The sequence below is a fragment of the Oenanthe melanoleuca genome, chromosome 4A (assembly GCF_029582105.1).
Source record: "Oenanthe melanoleuca isolate GR-GAL-2019-014 chromosome 4A, OMel1.0, whole genome shotgun sequence".
NCBI classification, from domain to species: domain Eukaryota; kingdom Metazoa; phylum Chordata; class Aves; order Passeriformes; family Muscicapidae; genus Oenanthe; species Oenanthe melanoleuca.
Window position 1 is genome coordinate 7,196,680 of NC_079338.1, and position 13,945 is coordinate 7,210,624.

The 13,945-nt window shown below is 48.0% G+C and overlaps 1 protein-coding gene across 3 annotated transcripts in view; it reads left to right on the forward strand.

The window, feature by feature from the left end:
* Nucleotides 1–396: 396 nt before the first annotated feature.
* The window catches only part of GPR50 (G protein-coupled receptor 50), a 55,818-nt gene continuing 42,269 nt past the window's right edge, over nucleotides 397–13,945 (forward strand). For 2 of the 3 annotated variants that reach the window (XR_008840527.1, XM_056491535.1), the window contains exon 1: nucleotides 398–1,080. Coding sequence is in view for 2 of the 3 variants with exons in the window: in XM_056491535.1 (XP_056347510.1) it covers nucleotides 468–1,080 (613 nt within the window). In the remaining variant the exon portion in view is untranslated. Of the gene's footprint in view, nucleotides 1,081–13,945 lie in introns of all 3 variants that reach the window. The other variant, XM_056491536.1, reaches the window with a different exon arrangement.

Here is a 13,945-nt window from a genome sequence, read left to right on the forward strand (position 1 = left end):
TGGGAAACAAAGGCACCGGGAAAGGCTTCAGCGACTCGAGGTGCGAAACTTCGTGTCGTAATCTCTCCCTGCCGGCACCGCCGCCCGAGGGCGGGATGGGGCTCCTAGAGGCGGGCGAGCGTCCCGGCTGCAGCGGAGGCTGGAGGTATGCCGGTCCCGCCGGGAGGGTGGGCAGGGGCTGCGGGGCCGACGGCTCCGGGCGGGGATCCCCGCCTGCTTCCGCTCCGCGCTGCCCGGCGCCGCCGCGCGGTGGCACCATCGGCCCGGAGAGCGCCTCAGTGCCCCCGCCGCGGACCGGGCACCCCCCGGCCGGCCCCCCCCGCTCCGCCTTGGGCAGGGAGGTGGCACCACCGAGGAAGGGGCGGCGGACTCTCCCCGGGACGGGACGGGACGGGCCGGGCCGGGGGTGAGAGCTGCCGTCGGAACGGGAGGAGGAGGGGCCCCGGCGGTGGCGGACAGAGGCACGCATGGAGCGGCCGGGGAGCAACGAGAGCTGCCCAGGCTGCCGGTTGGAGGGGGGCCCGGCGGTGGGAGCCGCCACCGGCCTGGCGGCCGTGCTTATCTTCACCATCGTGGTGGACGTGCTGGGCAACGCGCTGGTCATCCTCTCTGTACTGCGGAACAAGAAGCTCCGCAACGCTGGTGAGCGCGAGGCGTGCGCGAGGGGCGGGCGGAGCGGGCGGCCCCGCTCCGCGCCCCGGGCTCCGCCGCCCCGGCCCCGCATGGCCCCGCTGCTGGCGGGGCGAGAGCCCGTGGAGGGCGGCGAGAGCAGAACGGCCGTCCCGCACCGGGGCGGTGAGGGCACCTCCGCTGGGGAGCCCCGGTTCCGATCTGCCCTGGCCAAAGGCTCCGAGCTGTCGGTGAGCCGGTGTAGTGCCCGCCCGTCACTTCTGTCCGGTGAGCGGGCTACCGCCGCGTTCCCGACTCACTCTCTGCCCGTCCCGTCCCGCTGCTGCTGCTGTCCTCCGACTTTTCGAAACTTTTATCCCCCAGAGGCAGCTGCAAACGGAGGAGCCAACTCAGGTAAAACCCACGTCCCTTCAGCCGACCTGCGCTGGGAGGAGCGGGGCAGAAGCGCAGGTGAGGGCGACTCCGAGTGCCGCGTCAGGTTGCTGAGCAAGAGTGCTCGGGTTTTAAGACGCTGTACACTTGCTTTCGTGTTCCAGCCTTTCAGTGTTTTAGTATTTTTATCATAAATCTGCTGTGCTGAAAACAGAGTGAAAAATTTACATGTTTTTTTTCCACGGGTGATTTGGAAGTCTGCTTTTGTAGTCTTGTGTATTGACCTCCCTAATGAATTCATCTAGGAAAATTGTTAAACTGATATTATTCAGTATTTTTAAGAAGGCTGTATTATTGGAGGGTATCAATTTCTTTCCTTCAAAGTCTCGTTATTTTAGCAAAGAAATAGTACTGAATATCAGTGTTAACAGAGAACTTATACTGGATATAAGGAGTTTCAAGTAGTCTGTGTAGTGCTGCTTAAATCTTACCATAGAGTATGTTTTGCCGAGGACTATATCACTGTCTGCTTTTATAGAGAGAGACATAAAATTGTCTTCACTTTTATAGCTTGTAAAATGGCTTTGATGAAGTATCTGTAGTGTTTATGATGCAAGTTGCATTTTGAGATGCTGATGTCTCACTGTGTCTCTCAGTCCTCTGTAAATAAGCAGTAACTCAACAGGGTTCAGTAAAAGTACATGATGGATAAGGCTGACAGGACAATTTCACTCCAATGCTTCTAACATTTGATTGATTTTTTAATGATAGAAAGCACAGAAATGGCCATTGGCTTGGGCAGGCGCTGGATGCAGTGACCTCGAATAGTGAGTTGCTTTTTAACTGGTACATAAAATGCTGCTTACAGCATCCATAGTGCACAGACAGGCTGTGCTGGGTTTATAAGAAACTGCAGTATAGTTGGAAAAGATATTTGCTCTTCTCTTCAGCGTTGCTTAAAATGTGAGTGCTGCAAGCTTGTGATTCTGTGGAAGAAAAAGAAGCACCCTACCTTTCTCCCCAATGTAACTAACTAGCTGTTTATGTTATCTGGCTGCAAGCAGATTTGAAGCTATTAACTGCTTTTATTACCTTTCAAAACATTGATCACTTGAATGCATTTCATGTTTGACTGCCTCCACTGTGAATTGAGTTAAAGCTCCCATGAAAGTGAAAAAGAACAGCTTTGTGTTGAAGTGATCATGGAGATATTTTCCAGATCTTGGTCCTTGTCTAGCCTGTTGTCTACTCTCTGTACAAGCTGTCAGCTTGTATGAATAAAGTCAACACAAGTGAAAACAGTGCTAACCTTCCTGATCTGAGGGGATGTGGCTCTTGTTGCACACAGAACTTGAGTGTGACAGACTTTGAAACAGTGGTAAGTCCTAAGACCCATCCTGTTTTGTTCACCTGAGCACTGCTTGTCCTTCAGTTACAGCCTAAACTGGGAATGCCTGTACTAAATGATGAAGGGATTCAGCAGCAGGGGGGTGAGGTGATCAGGGCAGTGGTGATGGTCTGATTCAGTAAAGTAAAATGTCTAACCTGCCTGTAAGTGTTGTCATCCTCTGTTGCTAAAAAGATCGTATGTGCTTAGGGTGTTCAGATAATACTGCATCTCTCTGTGTTGGAAAGTAAGCAGTCAGCCTCCCTGGACACAGGACAAAAAGTCAGGGATCTCAGCTCATGTTCCTCCTGTTACGTGAGCAGCCATGTGAATGAGAAGGGCTCATCTGGAGCCCAGCAGCCAGATTGAAGTCCTTTGGACAAAGAGTATATCTACTCTTAGTATATCTTAGTACTCTTAGTATATCTACTAAGCAGTTCAGTAAATGATGTGATGGCTGTGTCAGCTCTTGCCAAATCCTGGAAGGACTAAGTCCTCCATTTCTGGAGCAAGTTTATGCAAAGTCATCCAGCTGGGGCTAAAACTGTATTATCAGGATGAGCTGGATACAGGCTGGGATGAGTAACTGGCACTGCTTCAGTAGCTGTGGTGGTTGATCACTCTTGTGAGGGTGGGATTTTTGGTCCATTGCCATGGACGTTTTTAAAGAACTTGTCACTTGTCACTTCAGTACTGCCCACAGCTATAATGGCACATAGCTACAAGAGTGTTAATGTTGGGCAGCATCTCACATCAGCATTTGCCTGGAACTGAACAAAGAGAAGGAGGTGAGTGGTGCCTGTGGACAGAGAAAACTGGGATTTACTGAAAGCCCCAGGTGTACTTTGTGGTTGACAATTCACATCCACAGGTGACTGTTCAGCCAGTCATGCTGGAGAACTTCCAGTGTTAGGCTTTCCTACATCCAGCTACCTGGACACTTGGAGATACTTGTGTGGTCAGAGAAGTTCAAAAAAGGTCCAGGCTTTGGTCTGCATTCTCATAGTACAGGGCAATGACATGATTGAGGGTGAAGGGTGTGAGGAATAACCCTGATCCTCTCACAGGAAAGATGTCTATATGTCTTTATGGGAGGGGTGAAATTTTTTGGCAGCTGAAAACTTTGACAAACCTGACTATCCTGCTATTGCACTGGGCACTGGGGGAGTTGGGAAGAACTTGATCTTCCAAGAGAAATCACTCCACATCTCTGTCCATCTGGGAAGGTATAAATTGGTGTATCCAGTGTTGTTACTGGAAGGTGCTCAGAGTGCTGAGCACAGATTAGGACCCAAGTAACAAACAATGGTAGTGAGCTGTGTATAATGTGGCACATGTAGGATCAGGACCAACCAAAGGCTGCTGGCATGGCTGAGTTTACAGTTTTACATTCCGGCTCTGACCAGCTTTACAAGTGTGAAAATCAGCTCTAAAACCAGCCAATAGTTTTCAATGAGTTAGCCTGGTCCCTAGGTAGAGGCTCTGGCGATACCCTTCTCTACTTCTAAACTCACTGCAAAGTCAGGCACATAACCCGAACATGCATTCCCTGGAAACCCATGTCTCCCAGCTGCCTGCAGCTTTGTGTGCAGAGAGCAATTTCTGCTGCCTTTTTGGTCTTGGGAACATCATCTCTAGGATCCAAAACCTCTCTAAGGGCAGACAGGTACAACTCTAATGGGGTCATTGAACTCAACTGGCTTTTAATTTTCTGGATATACACTATACACGGCTGTTTGCATAGCAGGGAGGATTTTGTTCTTGAACTGTCACCCCAGCCAAAGTCAGGCGTCACACAGAAGTCTGTATGTATTATGTCAACACAGTTACCTTTGTCAGCCAAATGCAAACTCTAAGAAGAAATACTAGATCCATTTGACAAGCCCTCCAGCCAGAAAACTGTGTTGACTAACAGGAGGTGTGTTTCCATCCCTGAGTGCTGGCCACTCCCTGCCGTTGGGAGCCCAGGCAGGGTGACCAGCCTGCACTTCCTGGGTCAGCTGTTTGCCCTCTGGAAATACTGGCACTGTGCTAAGTTTTTGTTTGCTTGAGCAGGGTTTTTAATTTATTATTCCAAGACCTCTGGAACTTCCTGGCTGGCCTGGGACAGGCTTCTGTTTTTTTGGTTTTTTTTAAAAGTCAATGTTAGGAATTTGGGTGAGCTCCTTCAAAGGCTCTGAGTCCAGATTTTCTCGTTACTGATGTGAAGGATGGTTAGCAGATAGTGTTGGGGATCTTCCCAATTTGCTTCTCAGAGAATTTTGCTATAGCTGAGATTTAAGTCATCCTTATTTGAAAAGATAAAAAATAATGCTTATACTTTCTGTATCCTCTATATCAGGATACTTTTACTGTACTTTTTTAGCATAAAGCCTAATTTATTGATAAATTGTAGCTTTTTTCCTGATAGACTTAATGCCTCTAGGTTTTTCAAATAGCTTTTATCTTTCTTTATAAAATGTGTTGAATTCTATAAAATTTGTTCTAATTTTATAGCGGATTTTTGTTAAAGTTTTTTATTTTTTTTTTAATTTGCCTCTTGTCTTAAAAAATTGTTATTTTAAACCATTTTTTTTTTTTTTTTAAATATACCGTTGCTTTTCTTGGTGGGTAAGAGGGCTCTACTAAGCCACCTTTAAAAATCCTCCAATAAGCATTGTCACACTTACTTATATTTAGATGTTTTCTCTCAGTTATTTTTTTCTAGTTTTGTGAAACTGACCTTTAGGAGATGTTTTGGACCACGTTCTATTTCCATACCTCAAATGTAGTTGGAAACTGTGATTGGTTTTCTTCCAGCTACTCCAGGATTTCCTTGTCCTAGAAAGATATCTATTATATGTAGGTGTTGAGATTTATTTTTTTAAAGTTTTTTTTTTTTTTTTTTGAGCACCATAAACCCTCCAGCATCTGCCATAAGCCTGAAATTACATCTCTTATTGCTGTACATTGTGGGTAGATGCTTCAGGGGCTGCTCATCTGTTCCACTGATTCACTTGTCTACAGCAAACTCCTACCAGTGCTGCTGATGTACCCAGCCCATGGCTGAAATGAGGGGGGCCCTGCCGCGGGTGGCTGGGCTTTCTGGAGGGGCTCTGCTGAGGGGAACAGGCTGTCTGTTTGTTAAACAGTAAGAAGGTTGCTGATACTCCAGGGTCTGCTCTTCCCTACCTTCTGGGTCCTCTGATGTGGAAGGGTTGCACCCAGTACCCCCTTGCCCTTCAGCAGGGATGGACACCTGTGACATCAGAGGGGTGAGCTGCTGACAAATGTCTCTTGTGGGGGACAGTCCATGCCAGAGGTTGCTTTTAGCTTTGTTACTGAACCACCAACCAGTCAGTGATAGGTTTGCCATATCAGGATGACTGCCAGTGCTCCCCCCTGTGCCACCAATCATGGGAATGGTACCTGTAGCGTTAGGGCTGCTCTGGAGAAACCTGACTGGGGCTGGGTATCAGCACAGTGAGGGCATGGGCTGTAGGGCTGGTGCAGAGTTGTTGTTGAAAGTGGTTTCTTGTGGGGTTGTGCTAGGCTCTGGGAGCAGCAGAGCAGAAGTGCACTTGGGGATGGATCTGTCCCTCTGCTGCAGCCCCCTGCTCCTGTGGCTCTGCAGGTGGGTGCTGGAGTGGGGCTGCTGCCTGTGGGAGGTGGGAGAAGCGGGAGTGACAGTGGGATGAAACCTGTGAGAAAATCAATTTGGATTAAGGTTAAGTTTGAACTTTAAGTGTAATAGGAGCATAAAGTGGAGAACAGTCTCGACCTGTCTTTTTCTAGAAGATATCTTGCGCAGTGAGCCACAAAGACATGGCATTTTTTTAGGCTGTGTTGGAGCCACAGGCACAGCCCTGTGGCCAAACTGATTTGAAGAGGTCTCTGATGGCATCACCTTCACATTCACTTGCTCCTTCATTGGTGAGGGTTCAGGCTGGATTCCCATCCAGGCCCTGGCGCATCCCTCCTTCCAGCAGTGCTGCTCTGGGCTCCTCCTGGGCAGTGTCCAGAGTGCTAAGGAGGAGGCTCAGCCACTGTCTTGCTCCAAGTGGCTTTTGTGGCCCCATGCTGTTCTGCTCCCCTGCTGAGCTCTCAGAGCTCCAGGGGAAGCTCGGGCATGAACAGCTCCTGAGTTGCTTTGTAGCACAGTAGCTTCAGAAATATTTCTAAATTGGTCCTTTGTGCAGCTCCATTGGGGTTCCCAAGGGGATTCCATTCCATCAACTCTGTGAGGTCAAAGCTTCCAATATTTGGATTTGCTTTTTTATTTTTCTATTTTTTTCTTCACAGAAAAAAGTCTTTATGTAGATGCAAGTATTTTTAGGAAGACTGGATTTCAGGAGCCCCTTTGTGAAACTCTGTGTAACTCCCAGCAGAAATTTTTGCTCCTCCCAATCTCAATCATTTTCTCCTACTTCTCCCACTCCCAAACCCCAGTTTGGAGCAGGACTTGAACACAACACTGTAAGTCTTGGATGTGTGGCTGGGAAATGGAGTTGAAGCACTGTTAGTCACTCAGTAAGTCAGCAGTGCTCAGCAAGCACTTCAGGTGTACTAGTGTTTTGGGAGCCAGATGGTATGTGGTCAAGTGATAAATACATGATTTGAGAGGAGTTGTCATGATTTGATGCTGGCCCAATGCCAGGCACCCATGAAAGTCTTTTGCGCATCCTCCCCTGCTGCAGCTGGGCATTGGAGAGGGAAAAACAATATAATTAATGAATGCTTCATGAGTGAGATAAAGACCAGGAGAAACACTTAAAGGACAAAACAGGCTCAACTTATGGTTGCAAAGTGAATTTATTACTAACAGAATCAGAGGAGGATAATGAGAAGTAAAATAAGTCCTTAAAACTGCTTCCCCCCAGCCCTCCCTCCTTCCCACTGACAGTGCAGAGAGACAGGGCATGGGGGTTTTGGTCAGTTCATCACTGAGATTCTCTTTCACTGCTCTGAGAGAAGAGTCCTTCCCGTTTGAGACCATGGGGTCCCTCCCATGGGAGACAGTTCTCCATGAACTTCTCAGGCATGGGTCCGCTCTCATGAGCAGCAGCCATACCGCACCTGCTGTGACGTGAACTTCCCCCACGGTCAGACAGTCCTCCCAAAGCTGCTGTGATGTGGGTCCACAGGGTGCAGTCCTCCAAGGACAGGGATGCTCCAGCCTGGAAGAAGGGGCTCTCTCTCTCTCTACCATGTCTTCCACTGGATCACAGCCTCCTCCAGGCATCCACCACTCTGGCATAGGCACTTTCCCTATAGGCTACGGGTGGATCTCTGCATCCCTTGTGGATCTCCTTGGGCTGAGGGGCACAGTTGCTTCAGCATGGTCTTCACCAGAGCCTGCAGAGGAATCTCGGCACCAGTGCCTGGAACACCTCCCTCCCCTCCTTCTCCACTGATCTTGATGTCTCCATGTTGTTTTCACTCACATATTCTTACCTCCTCCTCTGACTAGAAGCAAAACCTGTGACTTTGTTTTGATTTGCTTCTTAAATACGTAATCACAGAGGTGTTACCAACCTCTCTTATTGGCCCAGTTTTGGCCACCAGCATGTCCAGCTTCAAAGCCATCAGAGATTGGCCCTGCTGGACATGGTGGAAGATTCCAGGAGCTTTTCATAGGAGCCATCTTTGTGGCCCCCCTGGACCAAAAACCAGGCCATGCAAAACCAATATGGCAATGAGTCAGGTTTCCACTAGAAACAATAATTCTGGCATTTCTGAACTGAAGAATATTTGTCTTTGCAGTGATTGACAAAAGTTCTGTTATACATGTAGGTCTATATACAGTTACCCACAAATTAGTTGAAACAAAAATCCTATTATTAGGCAGATTTATGTCTTTTATCACGTAAAATAACACCCTGCCTCCCCAGATGGCCATCCTAAGGGCAAGAGAACAAGCCATGTTCAGCACAGTGCTGAGCTCCCATTCTCCCTCTCTCTCCCTCCCAGCCCTGTCTCTAGCACAGGCTCTTGTTTTCTTTTTGGCCCCAAAGAGCATTGCTGCCTGAGGACCTGATGTTCCTAAAAGGTCTGGAGAGCCAAGTACTGGCATAGATAATGGTAAATAGTTCATTACCTTGCACAGAGTCCTTCAATATGAGCTGGAAAATGTTTCAGGAAGACAGAAGGTGGGCCTATGTGCTCAAAGTAACTGTTCTCTGTGATTAATTAAAATGTTTAGAAAGACAACTGTCGTGTCATGGCCAATAAAGAAAATGGAAATTAATTCAGAGATGGGTTTTGTATGCTTTTATCTTTTTTTTTCATTTTGTTTTCATTTTGTTGTTTGCATTTTGTTTGCCTTTGTCTCTCTGTGCAGGATGTTTAATTACTTCCAAGTCTGTCCCACAGCAGAGAGCAGGGATGGAGGAGAATAGTCCTTAGGTGAAGGCTGTGCCACAATCCTGGGACAGTCATGTCCACAGCAGCCCCAGTCTGATGGGACAGCTTTTTCTGGAAGATGTAAAAGGAAACCTGTGGTGTAGCTTTCTAATATTTAGCACTCTTCATTCCTGAAAGTTGGAATGAGGACCAGTGAGTCCCTGTCTTCTGAGACTATCCCCTTGATGCCTTGTGTTGAGAGACCTCAGATCTTGCTTTGTTGAACAATCCCCAGCATCACCTTCAGATGTGATGTTGGCAAATGCTGCAGGGTCTGTAGGGGACTGAGGTCCAGCAGTCCAGCATCCCACCTGCCCTGAATCCCTGTTTTTCCTTTGACATGGATACAATGCTTCTGGGCTTGGGGCAGGAGGATGTACAGAGGGTGATGGAGGAGAGGGATAAGTGGGAATGCTAATGGACTGGCAAGAATCTGGCTGCAGGAGGAGTTGCGATGGGATGTAGCAAGCAGCACGTGACCTAGGGTGGGCAGTGGGATACTCAGACTGACTGAGCTGCACCTCTTCCCCATCCCAAGAGGAAAGGTGGGGAGAGCTGGCAGCTCTGCCCATTGCAGACATTCATGTTTTGCAGTAAGGGTAGGTGGGCTTGAGAGACCCTGGTGTTTTCTAGGAGCAAACCCCAGCCTTGTGGTGCTGAGCAGTTCCTGTGGGCTCTATGAGCTGTAACTGAAAAGGAGTTTAACATATTTCATCTTACTCTTGGCCCATTGCTGGCCTTCAGATCTCAGCTGTAAGTTTTATTTCTGCAGATTCTGCAGTAGAAAATAGATCAAATTGAACCTTAATCCATAGCAGAGTTGCCTTTGTATGCATTAAGAAATGGAGCCCTGGCCTATGCTGCCCCAGGGAATGCTGCCTGACAGCCAGGTGGGAGGGAGCAGCCTGCCCAGTGTGCCTACAGCTGCCTGCATGAGCCAGGAGGGGGGTACAGGGCTACTCTGGTGGCTTTAGCTCTGTGCTACTTGTGAGGAGATTCAGAAGGAGTGATTTAGGAAAAGGAGATGTTCTGCAGGTGTTCCAGGATTTTCCAATTACTTGTGCAGAGTAACTAACTTTCTTTCCTATGTGCTGCAGGGTGAGGCGACCCTGTTCCCTTAGGTTATCAATGCACCTTAAGCTATCCCTGGACTTGCATACAAACATGACATAGGAGGGTTTGTGGAGTAAACAGCAGGTAGAGAAGATAAGAGGAAGTAGAAGACTGGCGTCCTGGTGCCTGGGTATGGATTTCGGCTCTGCTTTTAGGGTAGAACTTCTGGAGACTGGGACATGATGATCTGTGCTCAGGGCCGGTTCTTCTACACCCACCCAATCCATCTGCTTGTCTCATACTTGCATCTGCTGGCCAGTTTCAATGGCAAGAGCCATCCAGATCTCACTGTGCCAGTTCTTTAGTCCTCAGTCCCACCTGCAGGCTGCTGAAATACCCCTGCCCAGCCTTGTTGGTGGCTTGCATTGGCCCTCCTGATGCATTTGTCAGCACTCTGCTTTGGAGCTTCCATGGGCCAAAGGAGGTTCCCTGGCTCATAGGAGAGCAGAGTCGGGATCAGCAGGAAGGAACCAGGCTTGCCTGGTGAGGGAAGAGCTGATGTAAACTGTGTTTTTAAGGCACGCTGATGGAGGAGGGAGGCGTGTGAGGCTCCTGCTCATGTCCCTGAGGGAACAGTGAGACAGGGATGGCAGCATGGTGGCACTTCCCTTGTGCTGGTGTCAGTTTTTCTTGGCTGGTTTCTAGGAAAATGGATTATACCACATTCAAAATATTCACTATTGGATTTAATATTTCAAAAATAACTTAAATGTATTTCTTTCAGAAATGATGCTCCATGGAAATCCTTTTTGTTTATTTGCTGGCATTGCCAAGCACGTACTCCAAAGCCAACATGCACGCAAGTCATTGCTTTTTTTAAAACTGAATTGTAGAACAATAGCCTGTCATTAGCCTGGCCCCATGCTGTCTGAGGATAAGGGCTGTGCATTGTGTCATTCCCTACCTGCAGCTTTTCCCTGATGTTGTCTGGGTCATGTCTCTGTGTTTGCACTGCCAGAGGTGCCTCAGGACCAGAGATGAATGGCTGAGGGCAGTCTCCCTCTACTGCTACACCTTTGCCAACTGAGTTTGTTCTTCAGCCTCAGTACCTTTAGAGAGTTCTTCAGTCTCTACAAGTCTCTACAAGGCCAAGTCTCTCCTCATCTTTGAGATGCTCTGAAACTTTCTGGACAGTGTCTCAATTGTGAATTGCTGGGAAGGTGGTTGGAGATGTCTCAACAGTGGCCTGATGGCTTCTCTGCAGAGCTGACATGAGCCAGCCCAAATAACAGCAAACCCCAGGCCCTGTGACTGACTGCCCAGCCAAGTGAAGTAGCCCGGCCTCACAGCATCGCCAGACAGTCCTGTGGCTTCTCTTTATATTCAGGGAGGAGGTCAGAGCTGAAATTCAGGAAGAGTTTGGCCAGTGGTGCCATGAAGACATGGGCATAAGGTACACTAGCTTTACCTCAAGTGTAGTAAACACCCTTTCCAATTCCTGGTGCAGAGATTGAAAGCAAGTCATGACAACATAGAATATTCCTGGAAGAGGTTTCCAGTAGCATTTGGAGTAGTCTGGAGTTGCCAAAGTTAGTATTCCTACTTTTCTCTCAAGCTCCTCTATCACCTCTGCTCTTCTGACTCCTGGTGGAAGGCAGATCATGCTCACACTGGCACTATCTGTTAATATCTGTCTGAAAACATCTGTCTCTTCTGCATTTGGCAACATTAGTTTATTTACAAATGGTCAGTATGATCTCAGCTCCTCAATAAACAGCAGTAGCAAAGATCACAGAATTCACAGACTGGTTTAGATTGGAAGGGATGTTTAAAGGTCTTCTGGTCCAACCCTTCTTCAAGGAGCAAGGACATCTTCAACTAGATCGGGTCACTCAGAGTTCTCTCCAACCTGACTTTAAATGTTGCAGGAATGGGGTGCCTACCACCTCTCTGGGCAACCTGTACCAGGGGCTCACCATCCTCATTGTAAAAAATCTTTTCCTAATATTTAATCTAAATCTATTCTCTTTTAATTTAAACCCATTGCCCCTTGGTCCTAGTGCTGTAGCTGTAGAAGAAGAGATTACAGGCGACCTTGCCTCTGATAAGTCACAGCTGTACTAATTACCAAAGAATAGCCTTGCCCTTAAAGGGTTGCAGCTGTGACTAATAAAAATAAGTGTGATAAAAGGGGGTGGGTTGGCTGGTTAAGGGAGTTTGGAGAAAGAGGACCTGGAGGACGTAGAGGAGTCCTGAGGAAGAATGAAGAGAAGGTAGTGAAGGAATGCTTCAAAAGGATTGCAGGACTGACCAAATGGGAGAGAGTCTTGCTGCTCTAAGGAATCTGCTGTGAGGTCAGTCTGAGTCTGCAGTTAGACCCTGCAGTGGGTGTGTGCCCTCTGTGTCTGTGATTAGTTAGGAGTCAGGATGGCTAATCAGCAAAAAGAATAAACTGGGACCCTTTTCATGTTGTTAAACAAGAGTATGTCTTGGCTAATTTCTATATCTTACGAGAGGTCTACTGCAGCAACAGCCCTTCACAGAATCACAAGGTTGGAAGAGACCTTCAAGATCGTTGAGTCCAATCCATGCCCTAACACCTCAACTAAACCATGGCACCAAGTGCTACATCCAGTCTTTTTTTAAACGCATCTAGAGATAGTGACTCCACTACCTCCCAGGCAGACCATTCCAATACTTTATCACTCTTTCTGTAACAAACTTTTTCCTAATATCCAACCTATGTTTCCCTTGGTGCAGCTTAAGATTGTGTCCTCTTGTTCTGTCAGTTGCTGCCTGGAGAAAGAGACCAACCCCACCTGACTACAACCACCCTTCAGGAAGTTGTAGAGAGTGATAAAGTCACCTCTGAGTCTCATTTCCTCCAGGCTAAACACCCCCTTGCTAAAATGTCTGTCCCCTTCTTTCTTACACATCTCTTTAGGTACTAGAAGGCACGGTAAGGTCTCCCTGGAATCTTCTCCAGACTGAATACCCCCAGCTCTCTAAGCCTTTCCTTCATAGGAGAGGTGTTCTAAAATGGAAATGAGTTGAAGAGTTAGCTGTCCTCTGCTTTCCATTACTAGTTCTGCCTGTTTCACTTCCGGCCTTTCCAAAAATATTGGCAGCATCTCTGGAGTTTTCAGTGCTCTACTTTGCAGGGAGAAATTAAGCTAGAATGAAGTATACTGGTGCCTTTATGTAGAAATACATGTTGTCAAGGCAAAGATTATATCTTGGCTTTTTCAAGGGAAGACTACAAAGGAAAAAAATTATTTTCTATGTACCTAAGATGTGAATGTTAAGTCAGAGGTGAGCTCTGTCATCATGGCTTGTATCTTAAAATGTCTTTCTACTAATTAAAAGTGATTAGTCAAAATTAATTGGACTAAGTGGAAAGCTTGCTGATAAAACAAGAGTAAGTGTACCTGATAGGCACCAAAATGGTTAGACATTACAATATGGATTGCCATGCTTACCCATGGGAGTTTCTGTGGGGAAGACAAGTGTGGTGTGAGGACTTGTGGAAAAGCACTGGTGTGATGGGAGAAGGAGCGGCATTTGTGATGCAAACAGGATGGATACCTGTGGTGGAGGCTGTTGAGCAAAGTCCTGCCTTGGAAGAGGCAGTCCTGTCTGCTACTACTATGGCGAGCAGTCAGAGCAAGGAGGAGCAGCAGGTGTCACGGTTCTGCTGTTCTGCTATTGGGGGTTGAGTGTTTTTCTATTACTGTGTCAATTTAAAGAATTTTTCCCATTATCATGCCAATGGAGCTGGCCGAGTTACACCCAGGACCTTTTGAGGACTCTAGACAAAAGGGGTGGGTGGGATCGGCTTCGGGAGGGGCTCTCGTGCTTCCGGAGGGGACTCGTGTTTCCAACAGCTCGGAGGAGGATCCCCCGTCTGCAGCCACGGGGCCGAACGCAGGACAGCCAGACCCTCTGCGATCACCTGCCCTGCATCTGCCCTGCTCCAGCCTCCTGCCTTTGCGGACACAGCTGAGCACCAGAACCCAAACGGTGAGCGAGGAGCTGCTCTCCAGCCCGCTCCCACCTGAGACCGGCGCGGCCGCTGCCGCTCCCTCCCGCCTCCGCTCCCGCCTGCTCTCTGCAGCTGCCGGG